Source organism: Rhinolophus ferrumequinum, chromosome 23, assembly GCF_004115265.2.
Source record: "Rhinolophus ferrumequinum isolate MPI-CBG mRhiFer1 chromosome 23, mRhiFer1_v1.p, whole genome shotgun sequence".
Taxonomy (NCBI): domain Eukaryota; kingdom Metazoa; phylum Chordata; class Mammalia; order Chiroptera; family Rhinolophidae; genus Rhinolophus; species Rhinolophus ferrumequinum.
In genome coordinates, this window is record NC_046306.1 from 13655011 (window position 1) to 13675049 (window position 20039).

The 20039-nt window shown below is 49.0% G+C and overlaps 2 protein-coding genes across 3 annotated transcripts in view; one reads left to right on the plus strand and one right to left on the minus strand.

Moving 5' to 3' along the window:
• Window positions 1–5390: 5390 nt before the first annotated feature.
• GTSF1L (gametocyte specific factor 1 like) lies at window positions 5391–5825 on the plus strand. Its single transcript, XM_033095474.1, has one exon. It carries the CDS (start codon window positions 5391–5393, stop codon window positions 5823–5825), a length of 435 nt encoding a protein of 144 aa, XP_032951365.1.
• A 7896-nt stretch (window positions 5826–13721) lies between these two features.
• Window positions 13722–20039, minus strand: part of MYBL2 (MYB proto-oncogene like 2) — a 31059-nt gene continuing 24741 nt past the window's right edge. Inside the window, exons 10-14 of one of the 2 annotated variants that reach the window (XM_033095308.1) lie at window positions 19243–19342; window positions 17737–17850; window positions 16280–16384; window positions 14820–14969; window positions 13722–14241 (exon numbers count right to left, since the gene is read on the minus strand). In XM_033095308.1, the coding sequence (XP_032951199.1) occupies window positions 14113–14241; window positions 14820–14969; window positions 16280–16384; window positions 17737–17850; window positions 19243–19342 (598 nt within the window). In that variant the 3' untranslated portion in view covers window positions 13722–14112. The remainder of the gene's footprint in view (window positions 14242–14819; window positions 14970–16279; window positions 16385–17736; window positions 17851–19242; window positions 19343–20039) is intronic. The other variant, XM_033095309.1, reaches the window with a different exon arrangement.

Consider the following 20039-nt stretch of genomic DNA (forward strand, 5'->3'; position numbering starts at 1 on the left):
GGACTTCACGAAACCAGTGAGCTCAAAGCAGCAGGAGCAGGGAGGCTAGAGTCACAGGGCAGCAGAAGGGGACTAACGCTTCGTGCTGCCGTCACTCCTGGGGAGGTGGAGGAGGGCTGGCTCCTGGCACTGCAGGCTGTGTGCGCCTACGTCATGCCCCCGGCACTGATGTTGGGAGGAGGTGTGGGTTGTTCCTGTGTTCAGGGGGGGCAGCTAACCTCAGGCTGCAAGAGCAAACAGAGAAACCCTTGAGCACAAAGTCAAGTCCTTGACACATCGCTCTACTCCTCAGTGAGGTGCCTCAGAGAACAGAGCCTCCAAGATGACAAAGCAAAAAAGACAGCAAATGCCACCTGAATGAGCCTGGCGCAGTATGCTACAGAGACCCCCCAGATATTCCCCCTGGCAACCCCTCCTTCCATAGAAACGGGCAGAGCAGTGCCTCAGGACGCGTAGACGGGCTCAGAGGCCCAAAGGGAGGAGCCTACCTGAGGAATGAGTACTATGACCTTTCATAAATAGTTGTTCCTCAAGAAATAACAGAAAACCTTAAAACAGAATTTTCTGAAACATATTCCATGAAAAACTAGCAGCTCAAAGTGGTATGAGGTATTGCGGAGCAAAGGCTACACTTGGGAAACACTGAATTCAGCAAAGCTACACTAGACATTTCACCTTAGGACTCCTTGCATCATGCTGATGGTCACTCCCCAGCAGTGATGTGTAGGGCTCCAGTTTCCAGAACTGGGAGGGAATCAACTTCTGTTGTTTAAGCCACCCAGAATGTATGCTGGTTCCCAGAGTGACTTGTAAGACGCGTGGTCCCAGGAATGTCAGCTTGGAAAAATAAGCTTCATTTAATAAACACATACAAACAGAAAAGACATTTAATTCAAACATCGGTAAGGAAATGACTGAAACGGATGACATTCTAGGCCACAGAGAAAATCTCAGAGGTACTAACAAGCAATCTTTTTCCAGCCACATCATCTGACCGCAATGCAATAAAAGCAGAAATTAAAAACAAAAGAATAAACCAAAAAAAAATTAAGTCACTTGGAAATTTATTCCTAAATAACTCAAGTCAGAGAAGAGAACAAAACTGCAATTATAGGCCATTCAGAACATAATGACAACTGGAACTCCACATCGCAAAACTCATGGAATACAACCAAAGCACTCCCCGTGGCTCTAAATGGTTTTCTCATTAAACAAGGGAGACTGGAAGTGAATGAAGCATCCAACTCAAGAAGCTAGGAAATAAGTAACAAGAGAAACCTAGGGAGAGAGTTAAAAGTTAGGGTACAGATTAATGAAGTAGCAAACATAAAAATCAGTAGGACTGATGAATCTACCAGTTGGCTACTTGTCAATAGCTATAAGCTAGACTAGCAAACGCCCAATGAAGGGAACGGGCAGGAAGCAGAGAGAGAAAGAGAGAATACAAAAACACAATGCAAGAAAAGTAAAGGAAATTTAACCAAAGATGCACAGGGAGCGTTTCCAGATTAAAAGAGAATGCGAAATACATCTGATGTGCTAGTTAATATGAGTGTTCAATGGAAAAATGCCTGTGTATTTGTAGGCTCCGGCTGCCATAACAAAATAACACAAACAGGGTGGATTAAACAACAGAGGCTCCTTTTCTCACAGATCTGGAGGCTGGAAGTCCAAGAACAAGGTGTCGGCAGCGTTGTTTCCTGGTGGCACCTCCCGTCCTGGCTCGCAGACAGCTACCTTCTCACTACGTCCTCACATGGCCTCTCCTGTGTGGTCCTGTGCAGAGAGATCTCTGTGTCTCTTCCTCTTCTAATAAGGACACCTGTGCTATTGGATGAGGGCCCTACCCTTCTGACCTCCTTTAATCTTACTTCCTTAAAGCCCTCTCCGTATACAGTCACATGGGGGTTAGGACTTCAACATACGAATTTGGGGGGGACACAATTAATTTCATAACAGTATGCTTTTCTAGAAAAATGGGAATTGCCAAGACAAGTAGAAAACCATGGAACCAACTTGAAAACAGACATAGAACTATTTCTCCAAAAGGGTGTTGGTCAGAGTTTAGCGGACTTCTTTTTTAACTTTCAAAACAGAAAAAGACAGACTGTGTTCCGATTCATTTTACAAATCTAGCACAGCCGTGACATCAACCTGACAAAGATAACCAAACCATCAAGCAGTCTAGCATCTCAACAGGAGCCCCGGTGATTCAGGTGCATGTTATCGTATGAGAAGTGCTGCACGGCATGATGTGGAGAGGCTAGCAGAAGCCCAGGTGGGCTGAGACCTGCATAAGGAGCGGCCCACAGAGGGCAGCGTGGGGAAGCCCTGGGCCAGATCTTAAGGGCTCAGAGGGGCCACCTCGGCTGTCCACACCTGTCTGCTGGACATGCAAGGAGACACAAGGAGCCAGAAATGGAGTGGACACCCCCTCCCCAGTGCCACATACACATGGCACGAGTTTGGCGTGCTTGGGATAGCCTTCCATCCTGGAGGATGTGTCTGGGGCAAGGGCATAGAGTTGATTGACTGCTAAAGGTTATGAGATAGGACAGCTCACGCCAGTGTAAGAAACCTAACAGTGGACCTCCTGGGGAGATAGTCTGACCGTCCTCCAGGGATGCCCTAGAGGGGACAATGGTACTCGGTGAGAAGCTGGCCTTGATGTCATCAGAAGTCTCTCCAAGCTTGAAGGATTCAGACTCACAGTGACTTTGATCCTCCAGCAGCTCCATCCTGACTTGGCTGGCCAGTACACACAATTGTTTCTTTTCAGAAAACCTTGTTTCTGCATGCTCTGTGACCGTGTCCTCTCCATGAGTGCATTACCGTCTTTCAGCAGCACCCCTCAAGAGGATCCGTGCGGGAGGGGCGTGAGCAGAAAGCAGGCCTGACCTCACTTGCATTATTGGTCACGTACGTGCAGACAGACCTGAGGAGTGCCGCCCAGACAGGTTTCTCTGCATCCCTGTCCGCCCCACCCCCCACCTTGTGTTGCCATGGTGAGCGACCTGTCAGGTCCCAGTCTTGGAGCAGATTCTGGGAGAAAGCTGCTGGCTTGAGAACCATTCAAGACGTCCATTAAAAGCATTAACAAGCCCGGCCTTCCCTCTCTTCCTAATGGACTAAATGTCGGCTTGCCACACTAATGGGTGCTTGGCCGCAAAGAAATCTACAATGGCTAATGCCCTATCCCTTACTTTGTGGACTTTAATGATGGATGAAGTGCTGTCATTATCGTCTCCATTCACAGACTTACAAATGGCTGAGGTACTGCGCCTGGGCCAGCCCTCGTCCTGAGCATGAAAAAGGCCATGGGACTGAGATAAAATAAAGCATTGTCAATGTTGTCACCAAACACTGGGAGATGACGGCCTTTGTGGGTACGTAAGAGCCGTTGCTGAACCACCTATGAACTCTCAGTGGGACCAATGTCATAGTTCCGTCAATACTGGATTGCAGGCTTGGAGAAAACAGGTTCTCTGTCACATAACTGGTATGGAAGTTACAACTTACCAAGGACACCTTCTCAACAAAGTATAGCAGGAGATATTCCTGGGATGGGTGTGTGGTGGGGTACAGTGAACATGACTCTATGGGCATCTCATTTCTCACAGGACACAGTTTGGTTGGAGGCACTAGAATTCCCTCCAGTCCAGAGTAAGTGTCCTGCCAGAACCCAAGAAACCCCAGTAAGCACCGACCAAGCCATTTATCCCCAATTCTGACCTAAGACTTCTGGTTTTCTCTCTCAAGGAGGAGAGAGTACACTATACATGTGGGAAAAGGGGAAATGAATACTGGTGACATAAAGGACCAACTGGGATGTTCTTAGGACTCTTGACAAGGTTCCTAAGCTCCTCCTTCTGCACACGTGATAGGACTATACCTCCTTGACCCTTGAAGTTAGGCGTGGCCATAAGATTCGCTTTGGACACTGAAATGTCAGTGGAAGTGACATCAATTATTTCAGGGGAAGTGAGAGAATAAGGTAAGAAGCAATATTTGAACAGACAATAGCTGAGCATTTTGCAAAACTAATGAAAGACATTAATCCACAGACTTAAGACATCTAACAAATAAATGAAAAGGAAGAACAAATAAAAAGGAATCCGCTGCTCAACATTATAGTGACACTGTAGAAAAACCAGAGAGAGAGAAAAAATGCTTGAAAACAGATGTATGAAAAGAAATAGATTACCTTTAAAAGAAGTTAGGTAACAGTGGAATTCTGAATTCTCAACCACAGAGTGGAACCTAGAAGGAATTGAACTCTGCTTCAATGTGAAGAAAGAAAATAACACAACTACCTATACTCAGTGACAATATCTTTCAAGAACAAGGGTGAAATAGAGACATTTTCAGACGAACGAAACCAAGAGAGTTTGTCAAGAGGAAATTCTAAAAGGTAAACGTGTAGCAGAAAGATGATCCCATGCAGTAGATATGAGATACAAGCAGCAGACAGTCATAAACACTAGGACGGCTGAAAACACACTTTGACAATGGAAAATGACAATAGCAATACAGTCTTGTGAGGCCTTTAAAAATGAGGCTGAAAATACAGGGAACGGTAACATCAGTCAGGAGGGGAGTAAATGAAAAAAAAAGCCCTATTTTATTCAGGAAGAGGGTAAAACTTTTTGTTAACTTTAAACCTTGATAAGTTATCTATGAATGCTTGAATTTATAGAGTAAATTGATAAGAGAATGTGTAATATACAAAATAGTGAGGAAAATGGAAAGTTTTTTTCAATTGTCTGTTTAAAATAAGGGGGGAAAAGGAGAAAGAAAAATAAACCAAAGAGTAGGTTAGGAAGAACAAAATAAGATAGATTGAAACCCAAATATATCAGGAAGGATATTAAACATACAAGTTTAAACACAGATAGAGGACAATGGAACACGCCACAGACAGCTTTGAATGGCAGCTTTGCCCAAACCCACCCCTCCCCTTCAAAGTGATGGAGAAGTAGCCTTTTCCTGACGACTCACACGACCATTGTGACCATCTGTCACTGCCCCTTGACATCATACAGTGTAACTCTCAGAACCAAGGGGGGCTGGCACATACCTTCTTCACTTCGCTGGGGGGTGGCTGTGGTTTTTACTCCTGTGTCTGCTTTGTATAGCTCTTCTGGCTCACGTGCCATTTGATAACTCTGTCCTCTGTGCAGCTGCTCCTGACAGCTCCTTGTCCCTTTTCTCGTCTACCACTCATGGTCCCAGAGAACAGGGGACGTGAGTTCAGACCTTCACCTACTGAGTTCCGAGGGCCAACGCTGGGCAGAGGACCACTGCATCCTTCTTACCCAATGACTCTTCCTTGAGGGGCATTTCATTCTGACTCTGGGCAGTGAACTACGCAGCTTCAAGAACACGTTGTCATGGAGAGGGAGCCAGAAGCCTTAGAAATTTGCCCTTACGATTCTCACCACCGCATCCCACTCAGCAGATTTCAATACCACCTGGCATCATGCAGGGAAAAGAATCCCAAGAAAGCCAAAAAGATGGCCAGCTGCAAATACAACGCCTGCCACGTGGTCCCCATCAAAAAGCTGGAGGAGCACGAGACGACGTGTGTCAACAGAAGCCCAGGGAAGGAAAAGGACAGCTTGAGCCTTGTGAAAATGAGCCGTCCGAGGCCAGAGCAGGATGGATGTGTCCTTCCAGCATCTCCTTGGGTCCCCAATCCTGATGTCTGGAACGTTGACAGCATGAACAGCCATCCCATGTTCGTCCTTAAGACTTTTGTTCCCCAAAAGCTGGTTTGTGAAAGCGACACAAGAGGGTCAGAGAGAGAGGACCACCCCCATCCCTGACCACCTCCTCGATCCTCCAACCAGGAGAGAAAGCTACCAGCAGCAGTAGGGGCCACGGGTCTCTGAGATGCATAAAAAGAGAGGCAACTCACCAGAATAAAAGGCGTGCAAAGTAAAACATAGTTTGGGTGTTTTTTTTTTTTTTTCACCAAAGCAGATTGGTAAAGATCAAAAGTCTTACGCACATCCTGCTGGCAAAGGTGGGGCACAAGAGGTATTTTTATAACGTTGGTGATTGTGTAAGTTAATACAACTTCCTGGAGGGCAATTTCACAATAGCCACCAAAATCATCAATGCTTATGCATTGATGCAGCACTTCCATTTTTAGGAATTCATCCGGTAAATATAGTCACACCCATGGAAAGTGAGGCAAGTACAAGGTCATTCACTGAAACATTATTTGTAGCAGCCAAAGGTCAGAAACGACCTGAAAAGCCCTTTGGGGAGTTATACAAAACGAATGATGGTACAATGAAATAGTATGCTGCCATGAAAAAGAGTGGGGAAGCTCTTTCTGTACTAAATATGGAACTGCTAAGACACATTGTTTAACTCAGAGACTGGCAAACTTCTTCTCTAAAGTGCCAGACAGTAAATATTTTAGGTTTTGCGAGCCCTGTCATCTCTATCACTACTATTCAGCTTTGCCTTGGTATCCTGAAAGCACTCCCAGACAACGTAGAGACATGAACGTGGGTTCCAATAAAACTATTTACAGAAACAGCTGCCAGGCTGGATTTGGCCTTTGGGTCAGCTTGCCAAGCCCCAGGTTAACGGATAAAAGTCAAGTCCCGAAAACACTGTAAATTGTGCCACCATTTTTGTAGTTGTGGGATGGGACATGTATAGGTACGTGCTTGAATTGGCATAAAATTTCTCTAGGATACGCTAGAGTGAGTCTGCCCACAAAGCCTACAATATTTGCTGTCTGATCCCTTACAGAGAAAGTTTGCTGATCTATTCATTCGAAACGAGTATCAGCTGCCCCCAGGGGAGACACCCAGGTGACTGCAGGCCCGGAAGAGAGATTCAGCTCTAACCCTTTCTTACTTCTTACATGTGAATACATGTGAATGCATTCTTAGATCAAAAACAATAAAATACTTTCTACAAATTAAAAAAATAAACACTGCAAACGACTTAAGTCATTTGTAAGTCTTCTCAGGAGGGATTCTTAACTAACTTTAAAAAAAATAACCTTAACTTTTCCACCCCTGACCCCTTTGGCTATTTCTACAAGGGACTAAAGATGTCTTCTTGGAAAAGGAAAAAAAAGTTCTGGGTGCTGGCCTTAGAAACTTCATGATTAATAAAGTGCAGACTAGAGAATTGCATGTAGGAAGCAGTGAAATAAAGTGACGTGGACGGCATATGTCTGCAAACTACAGGCCAACAGGACCAGGAGAATGAAAACGTCATTGGGTTTGGGGTATGAATGAAACAAATTCATCATGAGTTATCATTGTTGAAGCTGGGGGTGGATAAATTTTGCTATTCTCTCTAGTTTTATATAAATTTGAAATTTTCCATAATAAAAATCAATATACACACACACACACACATATAATACTATGTACATATTCATATGTACATAATATATATAATTAATGTACACATATAGCAAATGCAGTATGATATCCTGGATTGGATCCTTGAACAGAAAAAGCAGTGGAAAGACTAGTGAAATCCACATAAAGTCTGTAGTTGTGTTAGTGGTATTGTACTCATGGCGATTCCTTAGCTTTACTAAGTGTACCATGGTCTTGTAAGATGTTAACATCAGGAAAAGCTGGGTGGAGGGTACATGGGAAGTCTTTGTACCATCTTTGCAAGTTTTCTATAACTATGATTTTGAAATAAAAACTTGAACCACACAGAGCAAAGGGCGACACGATGGATAAAGGGATGGACTTTCAAGCCATATAGCTTATTGGCTGCTAGACCTCAGGCAATTGCCTAACCTCTCTGTGAGTCTGTGTCCTCATTCACGAAGTAGGGATGATAAGCTCCTATGACGATGTGGAGGATTAAGGGACTTAACACATAGAGGATTGTTAGGACTTCCATGGTGTCTAATACATAGGAAGCCCTCAATTAACACTAACTACCACTAGGAGTAATGGTGGTGGTGGCACTCGGGAAAAAGAAAATGTAATGGAGTATGAGAAACAGTGATAAGTACAATTTATAAAATAGGTAAACAAATTTAATCAACAAAGAAAATCAATTGGCATTTAAAATGATACAACTTCTAGATCAAGATAGGCTCGGGAGGGCATTGCTCAGGAGAATAAAAACACTGAATAACAAATATGTATATTAGAAATTTAAAAATAATCTCTAAAATGTGGAAATATTTTTTTGTGTTCCAAACCAGGCAAGAGGAGAAGAGATCAGAAGAGTACAGAAAACTTTATAAATTCAACAAAAAATGGGGAAAGGGAATAATACAGAGAGAAACCAAAATTAAATGGTAGAAATCAATCCAAATATATCATATAAATGTAAAAGGATTAACTCACCTGTTTAAAAATATTCTATCTGTAAATCAAACACATCTCCATTTTGATCAATACCTTTAAGCCAGAGATAGCAGTAAATATGTGAAATGCCACCACTACCTATTCTGTGCACAGAACAGACATTACTAATCAATCACAGCACTCCTTCCTGAGCCTGGACGATACCTTCAGACTCCTCAACACAGTGCTTCAGCCTGCCATTACACAATGAGAGAAGTCAGCTCTATTTTGACAGAGCCCCCAGTAGGCAGGTTCACAACTTGGCCCACTCATAGTCATTGGGTGATTCAGGAAGAGTAAGGAAATACAGGAACTTAAGAAAAACTCCTGCCTGGAAATCTGGGGGGAAAAACCAGGCAAAAGAGGAATGTCTGTTCTACATTCCTGAGCTGGATCTCAGCCAGCTGTTCCTTCTCCTTAGTCCTCATTCTTTGCCTTTTCTGGGCCTGTCTCCAGAAAACATCTGCTGCTACCATGTTTCCCCGAAAATAAGACCTAGCTGGACAATCAGCTGTAAAGCGTCTTTTGGAGCAAAAATTAATAGAAGACCCAGTCTTATTTTACTATAATATAAGACCAGGTCTATAATATAACATATAAATATAAGATAAGATAATAAATATAATTTAATATAATAAATATAATATAATACCGAGTCTTTTATTAATTTTTGCTCCAAAAGACGCATTAGAGCTGATTGTCCAGCTAGGTCTTATTTTCGGGGAAACACGGTACCCACACTCTCATCGGGACCATAAAAACACTTGTTAGCAGTGACAGTGACCACAAGCTAGTGCTGGGCTGGGCGCGAGTAACTGAATCACAAAGGAGAGCTGCCAAAAGGCCAGGGAAAGGCAGTCCCACAAGCCCTGGGCAGCGGGCAAGCTTTCCAAGTTCATGTTGAGTATTTCTGGCAGAGGGGGTGCCTAGCAGAAAAGCCGTGCCCTAAGACAGTGGGGCTCTGGCATGGCAGGGGAAGGAGGAAAGAGGGGAGCTACACTGGGACCAGGTGCCTTGCAGATAGTATCTTATTATGTCCTGGCCACAACACTGAGGGGCAAGTATTTTTATTTCCAATATACAGATATGAAAAGTGAGTCTCAGAGAAGCTACATAACGTGCTTCGGTTCAGAAAACCAGTTAAGCAGCAAGTGGTCTAATTAAATTGGACCTATCTCCAGCAGTTCCACGCCTAGGTAGGTATAAACCAGAAACGTGTACATGGATTTGCTAAACAAGCCATTCATAACAGCACTATTTATAACAGTCAATCCAGAAACACTCCACATCCTTCAGGAAACCAGGCAGACTGTGGGAAAGTCACACAATGGAACACTATGTGGTCATGGGAATAAACAAACTATATCCAAATCAACATAGATAAATCTCACATAATGTAAAACTCAGTTTACACAACGTTTAAAGAAACAGGTAAAACAAATCTGTGGTGTTTGAACTCAGGATGCTGGTTACCCTTGACGGGGTGCAGAGGGGGTCTCCAGGGTGCTGGTCATGTTTTATCTCTTGATCTGGATGCTGATCACATGAGTGTGTTCCCTTTGTGAAAATTCATCCAGGTGTTCACCTCAGGTTTGTGTTGAACGTCCATGGAAAGTCTTTAAAAATTGGCCTTAGGCCTAAGCTTATGCTTTTTCTACTGCACCACACGGACTGAACGATGAAGTAGATGTTTACAATGCAGCCTTCACGTCCAAGACTGGGTTCAAGCCCCAACTTGACTACTGTCTAGTAATTTCCGCTCGAAGCACTCAACTGGACACTGACATCTCCTTTGCAGGGCTTATTGTGCATAAAAAAGGAAGGAGAGAGCATTTGATGGTAACATCATAAGAGCCCATATTTCATTATGGCCCAAGTGTGTGCCAGTGTTCACTCCAATCCCTTCAACAACTCTCAAAGGTTAAGGATTCTCCCCATTTCATAGCAGGGGACCCCAAGGGCCACAGCAGAAAAGCGACACAACTAGTAATAGTCAAACCAGGATTCACATCCACGTCTATCTGATCCAAAGTCAGAGCTTTATGCACGTACAGCTACCAGGTGAACCATGGAAAGCTTACCAGATGGCATAGTCACAATGGCTCTGGATTCCAGAATCTCTCATCCCACTCATTTCCAGCAAACTTCTGAATCTGGAAAATTCTTCCTTCAGCCTGTTGAGCTCAAGGTGCACTGTTCATTTTCCTCAGGGCTTTTTAGTAGATACAAGTCTACCTTCTATATCAGCTAGTAATTTCCACAATAATGCTGAGTAACAAACAACCTCAACATTCAGGGGCTTAAAACAACATTTGTATTTATGTCATTTGGGGGTTGCTTAATCTAGGTCCACAAAAAGAAGCCGACAAAACAACAACAACAACAAAAATACAGGATATTTGGGCAATAGGATTAGCATGACAAAAATGGGACACTGCCGGGCCGGGCCGGTGGCTCAGGCGGTTGGAGCTCCATGCTCCTAACTCCAAAGGCTGCTGGTTCGATTCCCACATGGGCCAGTGGGCTCTCAACCACAAGGTTGCCGGTTCAACTCCTCAAGTCCCTCAAGGGATGGTGGGCTGCACCCCCTGCAACTAGCAACAGCAACTGGACCTGGAGCTGAGCTGTGCCCTCCACAACTAAGATTAAAAAGACAACAACTTGACTTGGAAAAAAGGCCTGGAAGTACACACTGTTCCCCAATAAAGTCCTGTTCCCCTTCCCCAATAAAATAAAATAAAACAAAATAAAAAATGGGACACTGCCCCCAGTGCCTACAGACTACACATTTTTTTCAAATGCATGAGGAACAAATGCCTGACCATAAAGCAACAAATTTCAAAGAACTGAAATTACACAGACTGTGTTCCCTGAACACAGAATTAAGCTAGAAACCAACATTAAAATATGACAAAGCCCTCCTTACTCTTCTGGTCCTAGCTACCCTAGGATTTTCTCTCTGCCACATGGCTTCATGGCAGTATGAGACACTCACTAAGTACCTACTGGGTGCTGACACCGGGGTTACTCTCTGGACAGGGTCCAGGGACTCAGAGGGGCAGACATCCTCTGAGCTAGGCCTTTCTGAAGGGCATTTGAATCTATCTTTGCCAGACTATCCCATCCGTTCTGTACTTTAACCTAAATACCAACTGGTCAGCCCTAGTTAATATATAAGTAAAACGCCTTCATCCTGAGCCTGCTGGTCTTTACCAGTGAAGTTTGAGTCTCGGCTCTTACCAAACTCAGCTTGAATTATTTTCAAACACATCTGGCCAAAGGTGGAAACATAAAATCCATCTTAGAAGGGGTTAAATCACTATCATTATAAATCAGAGCCACAGTTGTCTCTGGAAATAGCGAGAACACAGAATTGATTCATGCTGGGGTCTGCTGAGAAAATGGCTCATTTAGGTGGGCTCTCAAGCTAATCCTGACCTGCCAAATGCCGATTCTGGGACTCCAATTTCCCCACAAACCAGCTTCCCATGTACCATAGTCATTCCTTTTGCTTTAGACATGACAAAGGGGAAAGCTGTTTTCCTCTGGATAGAGAATAATTTACTTCACAATTGCTGTCCAACAATGGAGCTGGCTGACGAGTAATAGAGTCATTTCTCCCCGTAAGTGGTGGCATCCAGACAAAGACCAGACAACTGCTTGAGGGGGATGCCAAAGAAGGGCCCTGAAAATAGGAACAGTGTTTCAAAGACCTTCTGAAACCTTCAAGATACGGCTTAAGTCCACTTTACCTGAGACTGCAAACACACCAATGACCACCAGGTGGCGATAGAGTTGCACCATCGCTCCAGTCTTTAATAGCCCAGAAGACAGCTTTTCGTGAAAATACCACAAACCTAATTGAAACTAAACAATTAAAATTAAAAATAGGATTACCATATGATCCATCAACTCCACTTCTGGGTATACATCCCAAAGCAGGATCTTTTCTAATTAAAAAAAATAGACAAATATTAATAAAAGCATCTTACAATTTGCTTTATTAAGGGGTTTATATAAAAATGTAAACTGTGTATTACATATCTCAAACATTAAAATGCCCTGTCCCTAAACATATGTTGCCTCAGCTTCACTGAATGTCTTTACCTCCCCTACCTCTCACCAAGGGGGCTTGCTTTGCTCTCAAACCCCACAGCTTCTTTGAGTTGAGTTTAAGATTTGGAGGTCATTGTCAAGTCCTGCTCCCCCACCCTTGTGCTTGCCCAACCCAGGCTTGAGCATCGGCTGTGGCTGCCCCCTGCCCCCCGTTCCTATCCTCCCCTCACTGAGAACCAGGACACCTGACCAATTTATCCTGGACTGTGCAAGTACCCACCGATGCCAGTTGCCTCTGGCAGCACCTGTATCAGTTAGCTTCCGCTGCGTAACAAACCACCCCAAAACTTAATGGCTTAAAACAACACTGATTATTTCTTGAGTCCATGGTTAGCTGGGCAGTCCTTCTGGAGGTAGATAAGCTGAGGCTTAGGGTAGCCTCACTCATGTCTGGAATCAGCTAGTACAGCTGGGAATTCTCACCTCCTTCAGCAGGCTCTCCCAGTCCCTAACATGGTAATTGTCATAACCATTGCACACAGCAATCATGTGACCTACTCACAGGTATAGCTGCAGGGGCCAGTGATTCATTGGGGCCACTTCTGGAATAATCTCCCACAGGCTCTATGCCTCCAACCCTCTCACCTTCACCTCCAGGCACTGTTAGCCACCAAATGCCCAGCCACCACCCCCAGGAAAGAGGACCCGCTCTAAGTGGTGCCTATCCTATGGTGAGCTGAGACCTCAGTCCCCAAGGAGGGCCACATGCTGTCTCATGAACCCCACTGCTGGAAGTATCACTCCAATCTAGACCTTCTCAGACCTAGAAGCTGCCCTTCTTCAATCCCCAGAGACTCTTCCCAGCTATCAGCCAAGTCCAGACTGCTATGAACAGGGTGGTCTACAGCCCCCGCTGCAACGGCTGCCAAGGCCATGGGACATTAAGGCCACTTTGGTCAGGAGGTTCTGCTCAGCTGCCCGTCACTGCTTGTTTACCAGTCTGACCTGGGGGCTGGGCTCACTGCAGGACAGGTCAACCATCCAGAGTGAGGGCCAAGCAAGGCCTTTATGTATCATGTACTCACCCCCACCCAGCAGCCAAAGTCTGCACAACTTTGAGAGACGCCCACTGGGTACAAAGACAAAACTGCCCCCAGCAGAGAGGGAGGTGGGGGGGGAGAGGGGCAGAGCCCTGGGCCTGCGCTGTGCAGACAAGGCTGAACTCAGGATGAGGGCCCGGTCCCCACATCCCTTGGGGCCCCAATGACAGTCGCCAAGGAACCACAAGCAGGGCCCAGGAGGAAGGCACAGTCCGGAGTAGCACAGGAAAAAGGCAATTTTATTCTTCCAAGAAAATACGAAAAGGGTGAAGCAGCAGCATGTTGGCCACATGCCCTGTCCTAAGCAGGGGTCTGAGATGAGGCCGGGCCTGACCAGAGCGTGGGAGCAGCTCATGCGGCTCCCTGTGGCCCTGGGAAGAGAACCAGGCAGGGCCAGGGGTGGGATTTTGTTGTTAGCACCAGGAACAGCCGCAGCTGCATGAGACAGGACTGGTGGACCTGCCAACTCCACCTGAGCAATCCGGGGAGGGGCTGGCTGCAGAAGGCTCCCTGCAGGTGGTCACCTGAGTGTGATTCTCAAATTCAGACCAGTCTTGGTCCCCCAGCCCCCTGTAAACATGAGAATGGGCTCGTGACTGCCAAGCCCCTCAGGACAAGATGAGGGTCCGAGATGTGTGGCTGGGCTTCAAGCGGCCCAGAAGCTGCCGGGCTTTCTCCTGCATGAAGAGTTGGTCCCTGGTCCCCCCACAGGCCACCGTCTTCCAGGCACTGGTCATCTAGGAGGAGGCGAGAGTTAGCATCCAGGAAGGGGCAGTGTGTTCCTAGCAAACCCTGGTGAGTCTGGCGGGACATTTCTGACTCTCCCTCTGGAAGCCAGTCTTGTGTTCTTCCCCCTTCCTGGTGGCCCTGGGGAAGTTATCCATATCTGGCTTCCTCAGATATAAAGCAAGGAGGCTGGACCAGAAGACACGGCCATGCCCCTTATGTGGCACCAGCCTCCATGTGAGCAAAAGCTATAGCCACACAGGCTGGTTAGGAGGAGCACGGAGGGGTTCATACATGCAAGCAGGCAGGGCAGCCTCCGCCCTCGAGGACTGGCATGTGCTAAGCAACTAAATCCAGAGACAATAACTTAACTACAAGTGAAACCTGTGCCATAAAAGAGGGGCTTGTATGGAGGAGGGTCTATAGCATGTGGGTTCTCTGAGGGAGTGGCATTGGGACTGAGATCTGAGACCTAAGTTAATCAGGCGTCCATTCAGGCAGAGGCAACAGCCTGTGCAAAGGCCCTGAGGTGAGAAGGGTGGCAGAGCAAGTCCCCAAGGGTGATACCACATTCAGGGCCGGCACTCACTGGGGCAGGTGTTGGCAAGTGGCTTCGGGGCTTCTGGGCCGTCACCAGCCTTTCAGGCTTGGCCTGCAGGAAGCCCTCATTGAGCAGGCTGTTGTCCTCTTTGATGCCTGGCAGGGTGAGGCTGGAGGTGCTTGATGGAACATGTGCCGGCTGAAATCAAAACAAGCCCAAGACTAATAACCATTTTGCCCCAAGTTCTCAGTGGGAAGGAAAAATCCTGCAGTCCCATCCGGGCACCACCCCCTCCTGGCTGTTGAGATCTTGGGCAGGCCATGAGCTTCTCTAAGTGTCAGTTTCCTCTTCCAGATGCGGAGTCAGTTCATTTAAAGGTTAAGAAAATACTTGGAAAGTGCCCATTTCAGAGCCTGGCACCTAGTAAATGCCCGATGATGTTGGGTCCTTTTACATGGAGCTGGCTATTCCCCACCAGTCGTAGGCGGAGACAAGAGTGCTTTGGTTTCTCCTGGGACCAGAAACACCCAGGAGCGGGGCTGCAGCTACACAAAACGCCCTGGGCCTGTCCAGCCTCCCTGCTCTGCTTGGTCGTCATTTCCTGACAGTCTGCTGGGATCCGTGCTCGTATTACAGGCAGGAACCTGAGGCTCAGATCCCAGAGAGCAAGTGCTGGTGTTAGGACTCCAACCAGGCCCGCTCCCTCCAAATCCTGTGCTCTTAACCACTTCCCTAACGTTGTTCTTTTTGGTCATTATTTTACGTGCCTGATGCAATGCCAGAAGTAGGTGTACCACGAGGGCACTAAGTCCCAGCCTGGCAGGAATCGCTGACCAGAGGGAGGGAGGTTTTTTTGCAAGCAACTGTGGGTGCAGCAGTGGTACTTGTAAGATCTGGTCAGGCAATCTTTTTTCTCATGACGTCTACCACACCTCTCACTGCCTCCCACTGGGCACCAGAGCAAGACAGGCTCGCCCCACAGTCATCTTTGAGGAATCAACCTTGTGGCATGGTTTCTGGGGACCCAGCCTGTGTAGGCAACAGCTCCCTTGCTGAGCTCAGCCTAGAAACTGAACAGCACCCATCCCAGGGCTGATATGCCTCAACCACCTGGCAGTGGCTCGACACATACTATCAGCCTTCTTTGGGGACACCCCCATGAACAGGGTGCAAAAGGAGGTGCTGGGGACCCACGTTCATGGTATTCAAATGTCCTAGTAAATACAACTCCTGCCAAATAAAACTTTCTGCAAAGACAGGAGCAGAAAGGAGCTGCTCTGACTGAAGCTGGGGGGTGCGGGTGGGGGGTGCCTACCCTCGCTGCTGAGCTGGGCACCGGGAAGCCCCGTCGGAGCGAGAATCGCCCGCCCGCCCCACCCCCAGGTCTTCCCCTCAGCCAAAGGGTCCCTAAGGCAGAGGCCTCCGAGGAGAGTCTTCCTCCCTGGGGCAGAAGAGCCTCTGCAGTTCTGGGGTGGGGGTGGGGGGACAGTGTCTCTCAGACCCCTTACCAAAGACAGAGCCTTGGGCAGCGTGGACATCATCAGCTTCCCGTCCTCGTCCACGATGTCGAGAGCCAGGGACTTGCGGACTTTCTTGATGGGGCTGCGCCGAGGCTGTGGGCGGTGGGAGCGGGCGGTCGGGGCAGGGCCGGGCGCTGCCAGGGCCCCGCTGCCCTCAGAGACCCTGGCTGACTGCAGGGGAGCCAGGCCCGCCGGGCAAGGACTTGCCAGTGGGGATGGGGGGCCAGAGGGACCAGGAGACGCTGCCCCGTCAGACTCTGGGCCCAGAGTGGACTGTCACGCCAGACGCTGCAACAGGAAGCCAGGACGCAAACGCCAACCTCCCCCCAGAGACCCGCTCCTCATCCCCAAATGGATGTCCCCAAGGACAGCCCCCAGGTCTCAAGTATCTCCCCTAAACAGGCCCAGAAAATCATCATCTAAGTTACAACTAAAACCGCCACCCACAGGCAGTAACATGGAGACGTAAACCCCATGGGGCCCAGGCCCTCCACCAACACCTGTGACAAGAATGCGTCAGCACCATCCCTGTGCCTCCCGTACAGGTCAGGCTTCAGGGTCCAGCTCCAGCACCAGTGAGGGGGTCTGGGGTTAACTCACCCCCCAACCCAGCAGTGTGCCCCACTCAGGTGCTGCCACAGCTCAGGACCACCATCCAACACAGAGCAGAGGTCCGGGAAGGCCTGCGGTCAAGTCCTCACTACCTACACACCCAGGGGCCTGTGGGTCCCTCCCAGGCTGACTGCCCACCTGCCCCCTGTAACCTCAGCCTGCCAGCAGGGCACATTCCCCTTTTCCCACCTCTCTCCAGAGAGCATCCAGGAAAAGGGGGCACAAAGAAAAAGGGGGCATGGAGTCTGCCGGCTGTGGGGACTCCAAAGGGCAGCAAGAGGAGAGGCGGGCCTGAGACAGCCCCTGCCATCCTCTGCACCCACGTGTCCCTGCCAGCTCGCCACCCCACCTGACTGACACCCCCACCTGCCTCCCACGGCCCAGACACCTGACCGGCTCCATCTAAAGGTTTTCACTCGGAATCCTGTGTCCCTTTCTACGTCCTTAATGCCATGTGTATTGAGCGTCACCAGTGTGTCTCTCTACCCACTGAACACGAGGAGGGAGTGCTCACATCTGGGTCTTCATCACGGCTCTCTCCACCCCACCCAGCCCACAGCCCACTTCAGAAGGGCCCAAACGTAACGCTGAAAAGCTAAGGGACAGTTCAGAGGACGAGGGAGGGGCCCAGGCACCAGGCCTCCCCGCGGCGGGTTGCATGGATAACCACCCTGGGAGAACAAGCGCCCGGGCCGCAGCTGCTCTTCCCCCGCGCATCCCCCTCACCAGCTGTCCCCAGACCCACTCCCCGCCCTCATCTCCTCCCCTCCCCACGCTCCTGCCCACGTGACCCAGGCTGGCAGCAAGAGGCTCTCCCGCGCCTGGCCACTCACCCCCGGCTTCCTCTTCTGCTTCTCGGGCCTCACTTCATCCTCAATGATGAGCTCGATGCCGGCCTCGGAGCGCAGCACCTCCTTCAAGTCCTCCTCCAGGTGCGGGGTCTGGGGCTGGGGGTGGGGTGGGGTCACGTGAGGCTCCCAGGACGGAGGACAGGGGCAGAGGCAGCCACCGCCCAACTGTCTCGGGTAACGCGGGAAGGAGGTGCAGGGACGCTGGCCTCACGTCCACTATTCAGAACCACTAACTGGCCCGCCTTGGACACGCAGACCTTGGCCTCAGTGCACGGAGGGCACGCTGGCAGGAGCACCCCCACATCGCCCCAGCAACCCTCACAACGCAGGCTACAGGCAACAGCCGTCATCGTCCGCAGGATAGAAAAGGAGGCTGAGAGCAAGAGCCCAGCCCAAGGTCACACCTCTGTGCAGTCAAAACCTGGACACGCTCGAGCCCAAACTCCTTCACCCTTTTGTTCCACACTCATGGGAATGCTTGGTTCCATTTCCCTTTCTCGGGCCTGGGGGCTCCGCTCCAGGCAACCTCTCCAGCCTCGGGCGGCAGAAGCCAGAGGAGGGAGAGCGCTACCGACCGGCAGCAGGTATAGGGTACAGCGACATCTCAGGTCACTCGGAAAGCCCCTGCGTGCTTTCATTCTAGTTGCCAAGGTCGGGTTTACCCTCATACACCTGTTTGGGAGCACGTGGATTTCGGAGCCGAGTCCCCTTTGGACAGGAAGGGGTAGTGCTGACCATAACTGGTACCTGGCCTGGGCCTGTTGAGCTCAATCAGCTCCATCAGAGGGCGGGGGAGGCCACAGTCCCCTGACAGGCTTTCACACAAGGACCCCACACAGTGCAAGGGGAGAGGAAGTGAGGGGAACACGCTGTACCCTTTGCTCATAGGTCCAATGCTTCTCTGCAGCCAGCTTTTCTCTTACCTCCAACCGGTTTCTAAAACACCTGCCTGTCTCAGAAAGCCCCAGGTGCCAGCTCTCGTCATGAACTGGGAGGAGTAGGGGGAGGGTAGTGGGCACACGCCGGGGAAGGTGCTTCCTCACGGGCCATCTCAAGCCCACCCCCGAGTGGCTTCCCAGTGTTTTGCAAAGAACCAGCAGTTAGGCAAGGCCTTCAGCGTGAGGAGCAATTCGCCACTTCCCTAAACTAACCACAGCATGTGAGCGAGTCCTTCTCCATTCCAACTCCTGCCCGTTTCCGTCCCAGCACTTACGATGATGCACTGGTAGTATTTGGTTACAAAGGATGCCACTGGGGCTCCAGCACCAGCCAGCGCCCGCCTAGCACATTGCAGGGTCTCGGGAACTGTCTGATGAATTGGTAGGTACATCAGCCTCAGTTTGTCTACTTGTAAAATTAGGGTATCTGCAACTTCTCGGGGCTGCTGGGAGACTCCAATGAGATCTCAGAGGGAGAAGGCTCTGTGAAGTGTACATGGCTGGAACCAAGGGGACCACACTGGCAGGCCCACCCGACCACACCACATACCAGGGGCTTTAGTGGTCCGTACTTCTCCAGGGCATTCTTGAATGGGGTCGGCGTGTGGGGAGTGTTGTCCATGGAGTACTTCTGATCTGGGGTTACAAACCTGCCAGGGCCAGAGAATGAGGCTTAGGGACGGGTTTGGGGGCAGACAGTAGCCGCTCTCCTGCCCTCCTGCCACCTGGACCGCTGGCCTCAGCAGCAAGGAAACCCTGGCTTGCGCTCTCTTCCCCGCCCACTCACCTACCCACCCACTGCACCACCCACAAGGGTGTTAGTTAGGGATTGAGAGAAAGGGGCCATCCTGGGAAACAGGAAAGAACCAGAAGAGGCTAGGAGGGTCCCGGAGACCCAGGCAGGTGAAAGAGCAGTGGAGAATATTGGTGGTCATCAGTCTATAACGAGGACTTTCCAAGAAACAAGGAAAGGCCTGTGGCTGGCAAGAAAGGGGCCAGGGGCGGGGGTGTAAGGCGGGAATCCTGGAGGACCGCGTCCCTCCCAACACCTCTCTCCAGACATCGAGTGGCAGCAGTGTCATTAAGGCAGGGCAGACATCAGGTATGAGACAGGAGGCCAGTATACGTGCTTAACTTACCCTCTTCCCAAGTCTCCTCAAAATGATCACAGGGGAAACAGAAACACGGAGGGAAAAGCTTTAGCAGAGAAACCTAGGGAGGGTCCGGTGCACAAGCAGAAATAACAAGCTTCTACCAGATGTGGCCCCAGCAATGTGTGATTTCTGCCTGCAATGCCGGGAGAAGGGACAGAAGAGGCACCTCAAACCCCCAGTACCTGGGCTACCT